At 44.6% G+C, this 14041-nt stretch overlaps 1 protein-coding gene across 3 annotated transcripts in view; it reads right to left on the minus strand.

Moving 5' to 3' along the window:
• The window catches only part of MBOAT2 (membrane bound O-acyltransferase domain containing 2), a 219997-nt gene that overhangs the window by 54028 nt on the left and 151928 nt on the right, over positions 1-14041 (minus strand). For all 3 annotated transcript variants that reach the window (XM_050950800.1, XM_050950801.1, XM_050950802.1), the window contains one exon: positions 1600-1654. In XM_050950800.1, the coding sequence (XP_050806757.1) occupies positions 1600-1654 (55 nt within the window). The remainder of the gene's footprint in view (positions 1-1599; positions 1655-14041) is intronic.

Below are 14041 nucleotides of genomic sequence, written 5' to 3' on the forward strand. Positions count from 1 at the left end.
GAGGAGTGGCCTGACTTAGGTCTCACTCTGCTCTGCTCCCCATGCCTGGCCTTTGGCATCAGGGAACATCCCCTCAGTTTCTTATGCCTCTTCCTCGGCACTGGGGATGGTGAACAGTGCTGGGAATCTTGTTTGGTGGAATGAGCGCTCCTCACCAACACCAAGGTGCTTGGTTCCAAGTCCAACCAGCTCGAAGGAAGGGCTCGGCACAGCCTTTATAAGCAGGAACTTCAACCTGGCCTCCCGATCCTCCATCATACAAGGCTTAAAGTCTCTGCAAATCTGACAATGATCCCTGACGTGAGCCTCATCCAAGCACTTTAGGCAACTACAGAGCGGGTTGCTTGGGACATAGCTTTGTTACAGAATGCACAAGGCTTGAATCCTGGTGACCGAGGCATACCTTGGCACCAGGTACAGATGAAATTCTGCTAACAAATGGAGAAACACAAACTATACTAGCGAAAACTAATTAACTGTTTACAAGTACTAACTATAAAAATTATCTGAAAAATGAAGCCCACTGAGAGAGCTTGCCGTAGCAACAAGAACAGTTCCAGAAACTGTCATGGATGGTAAAAAAGAACAGAGGAAGTGTGGGGTCAGCTGGGCCCTTTAAACTGGCACTATGAGTGCATAGTACGAGAAGGCCCCCATGCCACCCCAACAGCTGCCACCAAGGGAAAATTTTTCAGCAACTGTGCTCAGGGTGTGTACACACCTACAATGGAATGAACATGTGCAAGTTTTGTACTCCATTCTTATGACAAATGTGGTCAGCATGAATATGCTGCAATAGAATGCCCTCCTTTCTTTTAGGGTTTCAAGACTCATCATCCCACAATGCTATAACAAGAGGATTTCTCTTCTCTCATAAATAGTAAGAAATTTGAAATTAAAATATTAAGCTGCTGGGTTCTTTTTAGTCCAATTATCTTCATGCCATTAAGATTTCTGAAATAATAGGTACTAAAAAGAAAATTATTTCTGAAGAGCAGAAATTCTCCAATTATCTGATCTGTCCACCACAAAAATGGTCTAGATTTCAGATGTTGGATACTTTAAGCCTTCAAAAGCTATATAACTACAATGTCAAATAGAGAAGTCCCAAAGCACTTACGTACTCTTTGATTGGACAGACACTGTGGCATAAACTAGGGTACTGATATCTATTAACAAGTCTTCCAAATAAAGAAAGGAGGGAAAGAATCAAACTAAAAGTTGTAAAAGAGAAATCAGAGAAAAGTATTTTGTTTCTTTGATGGCTGTAACTCACGTGTACTATGCAGTTACTAATCACCTGCTAAATACAGTACATACTTTTATTCTTCATTGTCAAGAAAAAAATTTTAATAAGAAATTGTCTGTTTTAGTAAAAGCCTTGCAAGTAAAATGTAACGTCTATTTCAGTAGTTATCTTTCAAGGGGAAAAAACCCACATGAAATTAAATTACAAATATACTGTACATGCAGTGTAAACCAGATCCAGCTAGATAAATAGACATCTTATATATCAACTGCATTAGAGCTACAAAGTCTTCATAATCCATGCAAAGCATTCAAAACAGAAACTATACTCATAAGCATAGGAAAGCCTACCTTACAGCCAAGCATCTCTGTGATGGGGTCAATTCTTCTTCTTTTCTAAACATTCCTGTAGAAGAGGGAAGAAATAAGCACTAGTTAACCATTTATTTGCCAGAGATAATCGGATTTCCTTGTGTCACAGTTCAGGGCAACTGTACCTTTATTCCCCACCCTGTGGTCCCTCGAGGGCACCCACTCCATGCTCTCAGCTGCTCAGCCATCCCCTCTTTTGAAGTGGTGCTGAAACTAGGGTGCTGCTTGAAGTAGTAATAACAAACACCACATACATGGTTTCCATTGTTTCCATCATCTCTACTCCCACTATAAAACCTGTTCCAGCACCCCTGCTCTCTTAGGTAGAGACTCACGTTCCTCAGCCTCCTGGCTGGGAGTTTACCAGGCTGCATAGTTTCCTGCCCACATTGTGATATCCCAGCAAGCAAGACTTCCTAAACAGGCCAACAACTGCACTTTGCTTTCTCTCTAATTACAGCTATCAACAGCTGTAATTGCCTGCAGTTACAAGTTACCATGCAGCTCTTTCTAAGCAAGCACCTTTATTCTTAAGGTGAAAACATTACAGAGTAAAGATATTAAAAACAATAAAAAATGTATACACATGCTAATAAGTTTACCAGAGATCACCACTCCTCCCAACTACAAAAAGGACTCTGGTATGAGTCAGTCCTTCAACCCTCACAATGGAGTTTTTCTGTGGTTACAAGTTCATAACAGCCTTAGCTCAGAATTAGTCAACCTATGTATAGGTTAGTCTTTCCCTTATTACAGCTTGAGCTTTTGATCTTGAGACTCTGGGAACAAGTAATCAGTAGACAATGGTCCCCTCTTTAGGGTGTACCTTCTAAAGCAAGAGTCTCAAAGTCCCGGCCTGTGGGCCATCTGCAGCCCAAGAACTCCCCACTGCAGTCCATGGAGGAGAGATGCATGCAGACACGCTGCCCGATGTCTGCTGCAGGCTCTGCCCCCCACAACTCCCTTTGGCTGGGGGAGAGGGACAGAGATACCATCACTAGTCGCTGGGCAAAGTCAGCCATGGAGGCAGCATCATTAGTCGCTGGGCAGAGTCAGAAATGGAGGCAGCATCACTTTTTCCCACAACGAATATAAACAAGTCAAAATACCGAACACAACTATCTGATGCACAGCTTGCTGCAATTCCCTCTAAGGTGCGCACCTGGGCAGCTGCACACAAGAGAATGAACAGCCACCCACCTAATTAGTGGATTAGCCACTGGGCTGACGGGTCCTGTGTCCAGAGGCCCCAGCCAACTGGGGGGCCCGGAAAAAATCTGACACCAGGCAGTGGAAGCTCGAAGCACTGGCTGCCTGGCAGGCAGGCAGGGCAGGAGAAGCCCCGATGCCCCAACCTGCTCCCCAGCAGAAGCACTGGGTGGACAGGATGAGGCAGGGGAAATCCCTGGCAGCAGTGCCAGGTAGGCAGGACAGGGGGAAGCCCCCACTCCCTGGCAGCAGTGCCAGATGAGGTAGGGGAAGCCCTCGCACTCCAACCCCGCTCCCCAGCAGCAGCGCTGAATAGGCAGGGTCGGGGAAGTGCCCAGCACCCCCTGACCCAGGCAGTGTGGCAAGGAGAAGCCGCCAGCACCCCCAACCCTATCAGAAGCTGCGGGGTAGCGGAGAAAGCCCCCAGCACCCCCAACCCCATCAGAAGCCATGTGGCTCATCCCCAGCAGAAGCCATGGGGTGTGGGAGAAACCTCAGCACCCCAACCCTGGTCCCCTACAGAAGCGCAGGAGGTGCCAGGGGGAAATCCCAGTACCCAGACCCCCTCTGCAATACCAGGACTGAAGGAGCTCTCACTCCCTGCTGCGGCCGAAGGGCCGTGGTGCGGGGACAGAGCTTCTCCAGTCTTGGGGCCGCAGACAGAAAGGAGCAAATAGGTTGCATGGGCCACAATAAGGGCATAATAGGGGGACCCTGGCTGGAACGAGGTGGGCCCCAGGGAAGGAGCAAAAAGGGGTGGGACCGCAGGCAGAAGGAGTAAGGAGGAGCCCTCCTCACTTGCTCTGGTCCAGGGCCCCAGGAAACCTTAATCCACCACTGCCCTTGCTCTGCAGATAATCAGGAGTTTACTGTAAACTCAAATCCTTACTGTTTGTAAAATATTATATATTATAGTCCAAAAGAAGAGACAAGAGATAACAGTTTTTGTTGTCACTATAGCATTGGCAGCAACAAAAGCAAACAGAACACAGATGTCAGTTGAACAAAATAGCACAGGCATGTATTGTAATCATGAAGTCACTCTTTTGAAAGTGATACCAAGACATTAACCAAAATGTTGTCACTGATACAGCAAAAGTTGCATGAGAGTTACAAAATAAATTATAGATCAAGAAGCATTAAAAGAAAGCAAATAATCACTTCGTTCCAGGAGGAGGAAGTGTTAAATTACTAAAAAATAATCTAGGTTCACTGACTTATTTACAGCCAAACAAACTGAAAGAGAGCAGATGCACTTGAGAAACACTGTCATGGGAAAACAGCTGCTACTTTTTGTTGTGAATGAGCTAACATTTATTAAATGGGAACTCATCTTGTCATGATGCTCCATGAACAAAAGAGATGTAATATGTAGTAGACTTGTACAACAAAACGTAATTTCTTAAATTTTCACTATGGTCTTGAATTTTTTTTTAAAAACCTGTATTTTAGAAAGCAAGTGAATGGACAGAGGGCTACATATAGGATTCCTGGGTTTTAAGACACGCTGAACTAGTGCTAAAGGTATTTTAAGCTTTTGAATGATGTGCTGGAGTTCTTTTACTAAACACAAAGAGTGTTTGCAGTTGGGAAAAGGAAAGGGTGAAGAAAGGCTCAAGATAAATGAAAATAGGGAATTATTTATACCAATTATGAAAAGAAACATTCTTCAGAACTTAAGTTTATGAGAATTAATAATGACTGCCAGAACTATTGCTATAAATATGTCTGCTATGGTACTATGTACCACAATTTGAGTGGGCAGCCAGTCAAATTTCCAGTAGCTACCAACCAATGTGAACTGTACTACGTTTATGATTTGTTTTATTTTTCCTTGCGCTGTCTCCATAGTTTTTATTGTGCAACTCATCTTTAGAAGATGCCATGATTAGATATCCAGAATTGGTAAATATGGCTGTTACCTATATAAATGTCTAATCCATTCTCAAATTTCTATAAACTCTGTGCCTCAATGATGTCATATAGCAATGAGTTCCACAATTTAACAGGCGTTGCATTGTACTGAAAAATATTTGTCTATCAGCTTTTGATCCACTGCTTTTCACTTTCAATACACATTCCTTTGTATGTTGGAGGTTCCTGTATTATGATAGAGGGTAGACAGAAAGGCCTGGTTACCATATGTACACACACCACTGGAGTATCTCTGTATCTCTGCACTGGTATTTATCCAACCACGACTCCACAATTAGGGCAACTAAAATGATTAGGGGTTTGGAATGGATCCCATATGAGGAGAGATTAAAGAGGCTAGGACTTTTCAGCTTGGAAAAGAGGAGACTAAGGGGGGATATGATAGAGGTATATAAAATCATGAGTGGTGTGAAGGAAGTAAATAAGGAAAAGTTATTTACTTGTTCCCATAATATAATATAGAGGCCACTAAATTAAATTAATGGGCATCAGGTTTAAAACAAATAAAAGGAAGTTCTTCTTCACACAGCGCACAGTCAACCTGTGGAACTCCTTGCCTGAGGAGCTTGTGAAGGCTAGGACTATAACAGGGTTTAAAAGACAACTAGATAAATTCATGGAGGTTAAGTCCATTAGTGGCTATTAGCCAGGATGGGTAAGGAATCGTGTCCCTAGCCTCTGTTTGTCAGAGGGTGGAGATGGATGGCAGGAGAGAGATCACTTGATCATTACCTGTTAGGTTCACTCCCTCTGGGGCAGCTGGCATTGGCCACTGTTGATAGACAGGATACTGGGCTGGACAGACCTTTGGTCTGATCCAGTCTGGCTATTCTTATGTTCTTTCCCATGTGCATTACTTTTTATTTGTCAATAATACATTTCTCTGCCGCTGTGCTTCTGTACACTCAGTTTTGTTAGGCCATGTCTACACTATAGACTTCTGCCAGTATAGCTACGTCAGTCAGTGGTATGAAGAGGTGTGATTCTTGACCAACTTAGTCAATGTCAGCTTTCTGTGACAGAGAGCTGCTGAAGTAAAAGAAGTGCTCAACATTTTCCAGGGTCTCTTTATTGATCTGAATTACAGGAGCAGGATCCTGGTGATCTGAAGCCTGTTGGTGGAGTACTTTAATTTTCTTGTTGTTGAATATGAGGCCGAGTTGGTTGTAGGCCTCAGAGAAAATGTCACTATTTTTTGAATATCTTCTTCTGAGTGGACACACAGCAGAGTCATCCACAAGTTGGAGTTAAATGACTGATTTAGTGATAGTCTTCATCATGGATAGGAGACAAATGAGGCTGAAGAGCTTGCTGTCCATTCTGTATTGAATGTCAAGTACGGAGGGGAGCTCGTCAGCCATGAGAAGGAGGGTGATAGCAAGGAAGATGGAGAAAAGGGTTGGAGCGATGATACAGCCTTGCTTAACTCCTGTCTATAGTAGGAAGGGGTCCATTTCGGATCCATTGCTGGCGACCATCACAGACATGTTGTCGTGGAGGAGTCAGAGGATGGCGGCAAATTTTGGCAGGCATCCAAATTTAAGAATTCTCCACAGAGCCTCACTGCGGATGAAGTCGAATACTTTCATGAAATCGATGAAGGCCACGTACAGAGGTCGACGTTGCTTGCCGCACTTTTCTTGAAGTTGGGAATCAGTGAAGTTATAGACCATGACCCCATTCTGCTAGACACTGTGCAAACAGCTTATTTCACTTGGGGAGGTGATTTTATGACATTGGTACAAAGCACAGCTTCACTAGTATGGCTGCATCCACACTAAGGAGTGCTCTGCCAATATCCAGGGTTCCCAACTCGACCTCTTTTTAAGGCTGACCTGATTATATTTCCTGAACTTTAACCTTGGAGTGGCAGGGTCAGCCTCCTCCTTACCCTAGTTTAGGGAGATTCGGATAGAAGAGCAAACCAGTCCTGATATGGTTAAATCAGGTAATAGTTTTATTAAACACTGACAATTACACATAAACACTTACAAGCATGCTATAATTTTAAGGCACGGTAATTCTATCGCTAGAAAAGTCCCCCTTTATTTCTTGAGCTTAGTTTCAAGCAGCACAGCAGCCCACTCCCTGAATACGCCCCCGACTTTTACCTGGTAAGTTTGGGGAGTTCCGGCCAGTCACTCCTTCACCTGTTCAAGCCCGACTTCTCCAAGGCCCCACTTGAAAGCTCTAAAACCTGATCAGGCCCTTTTTTTGGCAAGTCCTCTTAATCCCTCTGATTCCTGCTGCCCTACGGCGAGTCGTTCAGAGGGTTCAGATTTCCCACCCCCTTTTCTCCCGTCGGCCCGAGATCACAGCCCTGTTGATCCACCTATTCCTGATCTCCCATGGTGGGGATGTGTCAGGTAAGGATTTTCAAGCAGAGTACTGCAACTCAAAATCTCATCCCCCCTCAGGGACAGTCCAATTGCTCAGACTGGGCAAACAGTGGCTCCAGCTAGTCTTAAATTCCAGTGCCAGCAGATCTCCCATTGTGGGTATGTGTCCACTAGTACCTTCGCCCCTTGACAGCCAGTTCACCGACTGAGTGCCCCGATGGATCTGTCCAGCCATCCTTTATACCCTTTTTGACTGACTTCCAACATGCATGAATCAGGCAGTTTAGACCATTTCCAAATTTGGGCTTGCCACAGGGTCAGTTTCTCGGAACGTCCCCACCCCCTTCCAGATGGTCAGCAAGACGTGACCCCAGGAGTGTCAGCAACCTGTTTCTTGGTAAAACCCCCTCCCCTATTAGCCAAGCTATTTCTTAACCTATTGCAAAATTCACCTCCCCCCTTAAGCCATTAGATGCTTTAAAACTTGTGCATAACAAACTTCCCCTTTTACTATGCCTTCTATTAACCCTTGAATATATTCCCTTTAGGCCTTCTATACAATAGGCCTTGTCCACCAACTTATAAAAACCTTAACGTCAATGGCATGATATATGTTTGTTTTCATTTTAGGAGCAGAGAGAGAGAGAGAGAGAGAGAACAATGTTTTTTATATATATTTGATGTATCATATAAAATTACACAGCAAAATGAGAAACATTTTGGCGTGAAGAAGAATCAACTTTAACCCATGCTAACATTCATCCACCTATGCAGGTAGCCACTCACATATCCACTCAGTCTCTGGCCACGTCTACACTACAGCATAAAATCGAAATTATTAAAACCGGTTTTATAAAATCGATTTTACGCGTCCACACTAGGGCACATTAATTCAGTGGTGTGCGTCCATGGTCCTAGGCTACCATCGATTTCCGGAGCAGTGCACTCTGGGTAGCTCAGTAAAAGAATGAGACCAATAACTTCGATTTCCGTCCACATTAACCCTAAATCGATATAGTGATATCGATTTTAGGGTTACTCCTCTCGTTGGGGAGGAGTACAGAAATCGATTTTAAGAGCCCTTAAAATCGATTTAAAGTGCCTTGTAGTGTGGACGGGTACAGCGTTAAATCGATTTAACGCTGTTTAAATCGATTTAACGCTGTAGTGTGGACCAGGCCTCTCACTCAGCCCAGTCTGTTTCTTATTCATTTCCAGATTTTGTTACCTATTATTCTCTTAGATCTAACACTCGCCCCTAAAGAGCTTTAATCCTCCATTCTGCCATTTACTTTACATAGGACATGCTTTTTAAAAAAATCAGATGTCTGCCATTTTTTGTAGCCACCTTATTAAACCGAAAACATTCTTCTGTCTCCCTCATAATGGGCCTTTTGGTACAGAAAAAGGCAATTGAAATTCATTTATTCAATGTATTGATTGTTTTGTATATTACCAAAATAAGTCATTTCATATAACTCAGGTCTGTGCCAGTGTACAGGCCAGATTTCCTATTTTTGTGTTTGTGATGTCAGTCCATTTCTATAGTCACCTGTGTTCCCACACACAAACTCTGCCCTCAAAGCTGCTCTGCCCTTTTCTTCCCAAGCGCACAAAAACCCACTACAGGGTTCATCTAAGTCTTCCTCAAGCAGCAAAGAATAAGTATGAATGGGAACACAGTTTCCTAAGGTACTCAAACTTTTAAATAAGGAAGTAATAAATAAATAATAATTGGAGATATACCAATCTCCTAGAACTGGAAGGGATCTTGAAAAGTCATTGAGTCCAGCCCCCTGCCTTTACTAGCAGGACCAAGTACTGATTTTTGCCACAGATCCCTAAGTGGCCCCCTCAAGGATTGAACTCACAACCCTGGGTTTAGCAAGCCAATGCTCAAACCACTGAGCTATTTCCAGTGGAGACACAAGAGACAGAAAGTCTATGTGAAATGATATTCCCTGCTGTTTTTCCCACCTGTTTGAATTTCCTTTGCCCTCCCACCTCAGCCCCACCACTTTATGACTCTGTTTACTGCTTAAATGCAAAGTAAGGCAAGCACAAATTCCTTCCTCTGTTTAAGACACACCTGACTTCTGCCTGGGCAGGGCTGTGGATTTGGAATTTGCATTAATATTATCATACAGGGGAAGTGCTGCCACACATATTTAATCAGAACAATACTAGCTAGCAAAGTATGAGTTTTCAAATTATACCTTACAAGGCATACCTTATTATACATTATACATACATAATCACAAAAGTGTGTAGGGTGTGAACACCAGGGTGTATTCTGCCACAATAAGCAGTTGATAAATAGTACTCAATAGTGTACTCAAGTCCCAATATAAAAGCAGAAGAATCACAACATTTCACCTGAGCCCAGAAAGGGGACAAAGGTGCAGCTAGCCCCATAATTGTGACATGTATTCACCAGATATTTCTACATTACTTATTTAACTGCAAATAACTGTATACCTTAATGAACAGTCAGTGAGAAGTTTTCATGCTCGCCATCACACTTAATCAGCACCCCTTGTTCATTGTATAACATACCCCACCATTTGTGCATTATGCAAACAAATTCAAAACAGCTCATTTATCTAAAAAGATAAAGTTAGTAAATAAGACTTTCACTTGCTACTAACCTTAATACTAAAATGATGAGTGTGAGGCTTCCTGGAGTATCCAGGGTTGTGAGACACCTCACTACCACCTGTCCTTAGCATGAGGAAGCCTCGTCTGTATATGCCTGGGGTCAGCTCCCCAACTCCACCAGCTACAGGCAACACATGCACTTCCCTGTAGGCCTCACAGGACCCACTGTCATTCTACAAAGTAACGAGTGGCACGCTCCAAACCTCAAGCCCTCTGAGCATGTCCCTGAAGCGTCCAGCCCCTGGTCCATGAGACACTTGCAGTATTCACAGATTTGCTGCTTCCAAGAAATAGCACATTCCAGCTTACCAGTTCCACCTCAGATCACAGCTTCACTTAACACACAACACTTAGATATGTTTATAGTGAAATCACGTATATTTTTTTTTTAGCAAAGCATACAGATTCTAACTATAGGAAGTGAACATATTGGAAACAAATGGTTACATATAAAATAAAATCATAACGGCCATTCTAGAGCCTAGACTTAATTAACAAGATGCTCTCATCTCTAACCAAGTATTGCTCACCGGAAGTCCTTGCAGAGCTTTGCAGCTAGGCAGGCTATGACCCTTATTTTCTGAGACAAGCACAATATTAGCTTGCATCCTAGGTGAAGGATTCCATGTGTTCCTCTGCATGCCAAGATATACCGGAACAATCCCTTATCTTTATTCATAAACAGAACACCCTTCTGCTGTTTGTTTATTCCCATAGATTTCCTCTCTTGTACATTTGCAATCTCTTATTTATCCCCTGGCTACAATCTCTTATTTATCCCACAAACAGGCATACATTGTCAGGCATACAATGCCCGTTACCTCCTTTGGAACATTTCCAAAGTATGTCACCTCCGGTGGCTTGCCTTAATTCCAAAACATTAATAACATAATTTTCAGTATGGATACATAACTTCCTAAATATTATCAATACATACATTTTGCAATGGTTACAAAAACCAGTGGGCTACTGGCTCTCAATAGAGACTTCACATGTCACCGTTCAGTGAACTATTATGCAAATATCCAATCCAAGAGATCCCTGTAAAACCCTATGCATCCACTGTGCCCTCAGCAAGTTGGCAACAAGGGGTCCCTGGATCACAACAAGTTCTTTAGAGTAATAAGTGACTCCCAAACCCTGGGTGTTTAGTAATCATGATTATAGTTTGTGAAATCTATAATTTTGAATGTATTTTCCTCTGAAAGAGTCCAACTAACCACCACCCTCTCCAATCTATTGTACATACTTTGAATAGAGTTCAACTTCTCTTTTCCATGATAAAAACATGGTACTGAAAAAAAGTTTAGTGAGTGGAGATATTGTGTCAGATCTCAGCCTGGAGCAAATGTTTGACTATTTTATAAACTTTAAAATTTAGAGGCAAGGTGAAGAGGAAAGCGTGACAAGCTAATCTCTACACACCAGTGCAAACACGATACTGCTACAGTGGAGACCATTTAAAATTTTTTCTTTACTGTTTTTGAGCAAAGAGAGGCCAAAGACAGGGTGAGAGTAAGTCACTGACAGGGTGACACAGCAGGGTTTAAGATGCAGAGGAATTCCAGTGAATATCTTAACTTGAATTTTCTAAAACAAATTTGTGGAATTTTGGAATTCAAACTGTAATCTTTAAAACAGATATTTTAAAAAGGTACTGACTCGTTGTTAGGGCTGTAATAGATGTAAGACTAGTTTACACAATCATCTCTTTGAATTAGTCTCTGAAATCTGAGGGCTTGGCTACACTGGAGAGTTGCAGCACTGGTGGTGGCTTTACAGTACTGCAACTCACTCACCGTCCACACTTGCAAGGCACATACAGCGCTGTATCTCCCTGGGTACAGTGCTGCATGTACTCCACCTCTGCCTGGGGAATAACGATTGCAGTGCTGGTGATGCAGCACTGCTCCGCCAGCGAGGCCACCAAAAGCGCTGTTATTGGCCTCCAGAGGTATTCAGAGGTATCCCAGAATGCCTGCTCAGCCACTCTCCTCATCAGTTCGCACTCTACTGCCCTGGCTTCAGGTGACCTGCCCTTTAAATGCCCCGGGAATTTTAAAAATCCCCTTCCTGTTTGCTCAGCCAGGTGTGGAGTGCAGTCAATCAGTGAATCTTTCCAGGTGACCATGCCTCCACGCGCCAAATGAGCCCCAGCATGGAGCAATGGCGAGTTGCTGGACCTCATCGGTGTTTGGGGGGAGGAAGCTGCGCAGTCACAGCTGTGCTCCAGTCATAGGAATTACGATACCTATGGGCAGATATCAAAGGCCATGCTGGAAAGGGGCCATGACCAGGACGCAGTGCAGTGCAGGGCTAAAGTGAAGGAGCTGCAGAGTGCCTATTGCAAAGCCCGCAAGGGAAACGGCCACTCCGGCGCTGCCCCCACGACCTGCCGTTTTTACAAGGAGCTGGACACGATACTTGGGGGTGACCCCACCGCCAATCCAAGGACCATGATGGACACTTCAGAGGGCGGGGGGGGAAGGCGGGAGGGGGGAAGAGGAAACCAAGAGTGAGGGTACTGGGGTAGGGGGAGACACCCCGGAGTCCCAGGAGGCATGCAGCCAGGAGCTCTTCTCAAGCCAGGAGGAAGCTAGCCAGTTGCAGCAGCTGGAACTTGGTGACGGAGAAGCAGAGGAACGGGTTCCCGGTAAGCGGCTTTTATTTTCAGATGGAAATGTTTCGGGAGAGGAGGGGGGTTATGGCTGCATGCATACATGCCTAGATGTGGAATAGGCCATTGATGTGGTCTATCACGTTGCGGTAATTGGCCTCGGTAATCTCTTCAAAAGTTTCAGCCAGAGCGTGGGCAATGCGCTTGCGCAAGTTTATAGGGAGAGCCACTGTGGTCCCTGTCCCAGTCAGGCTAACATGTCCGCACCACTGTGCCGCGAGGGGTGGGGGGGACCATTGCTGCACACAGGCAAGCTGCATAGGGGCCAGGGCGGAATCTGCATTGCTGTAGAAGACCCTCCCGCTCTTCCCAGGTGACCAGCAGCAGCGAGATATCTTCCAGGATTAACTCCTGTGGAAAACGTTGGGAGTGTGTTCAGTGTAGGTGCCCCCTGCAGCTGTTTGCTTTCCCCAATGCACAGAAACCCCAGCATAGCCCTGAAGCAATCATTCCTCCTTCCCAGGTGACCCGCAACAGTGAGATATCTTCCAGGATTAACTCCTGTGGAAAATGTTGGGAGAGTGTTCAGTGTAGGTGCCCCCTGCAGCTGTTTGTTTTCCGCAACGCACAGAAACCCCAGCACAGCCCTGAAGCAATCAGTCCCCCTTACTCACCATTTCGGGGCTCCTGTGGCTTATGTGCGCTCTATTTGGTATGGGAAAATTATGCTAAAGTGAAGACTGTAAATTCCTTTACTGTGTGGGAATAACTGTCTGAGATATAAACAATGCTGTCTCTCTTAACTGTTGCCTTTTTTGCCTTTCCACAAGCGACCTTGACTTCTCAGCTGCCCGTGTTGTCAACAGCTCAAATACTCCAAAACCTGCAGAAGAAGCCGCGAAAAAGCAAAGACGACCTGCTGCAAACAGTTATGGATCACTCTGCCAGAGAGAATAAAAAACTGCAGGACTGGAGGGAAAGGGAAAGCAGGATCCGCCAGAGAAATGCAGCGGCCAGGAAGAAAAGCACAAAGCAGCTGATAAGCATCCTGGCGCGCCAAGCGAACTCTATCTAGGCGCTCGTAGCCATGCAGGCAGAGCACTACCACGCCGCCCCACCCCCCGTCCCAAAGGTCTTTCCCTTGTGCCCCAATGTCAGCTCCAAACCCCCTTCCCCAGCATCCAGGTTCTCACCTCCACCAGCTGCCTCCAACACCTGTACGTTCACCAACCAGCCCTGAGAACTACGACCCTTACCCTCTGCACTCAACCCCCATCACCATGCAGTATAGGCATCCTGAAGTGCAGCAGTCATCGCACAGCACTCCAGACAGGACATATTCAAACCTGTGACTGTACAGTTCCCCACCACACCTGCCTGCCCTTTTAGGTTCCCAAAATGTTGTGTGTCTGTCAAGAAAGTTATTTTCTTTTCAATAAATGAATTATTGCCTTTGAAAACAGTCTTTATTATTGCAGAAAGTGAAAGATACCGTAGCCCAGGAAAGAAACAGGCACTGCAAATCAGCTTAGGAAAAACAGATTCCTACTAACATTGTAACCACTGCACTTCACTCCCGCGCAAGGCACCAAACATTACTGTTGGTTTTCAGCCTCTAATTCCGCCCTCAAGGCATCCCTAATCTTTGAAGCCCTGTGTTGGG

The sequence above is a fragment of the Gopherus flavomarginatus genome, chromosome 4 (genome assembly GCF_025201925.1).
Source record: "Gopherus flavomarginatus isolate rGopFla2 chromosome 4, rGopFla2.mat.asm, whole genome shotgun sequence".
Classification (NCBI taxonomy): Eukaryota; Metazoa; Chordata; order Testudines; family Testudinidae; genus Gopherus; species Gopherus flavomarginatus.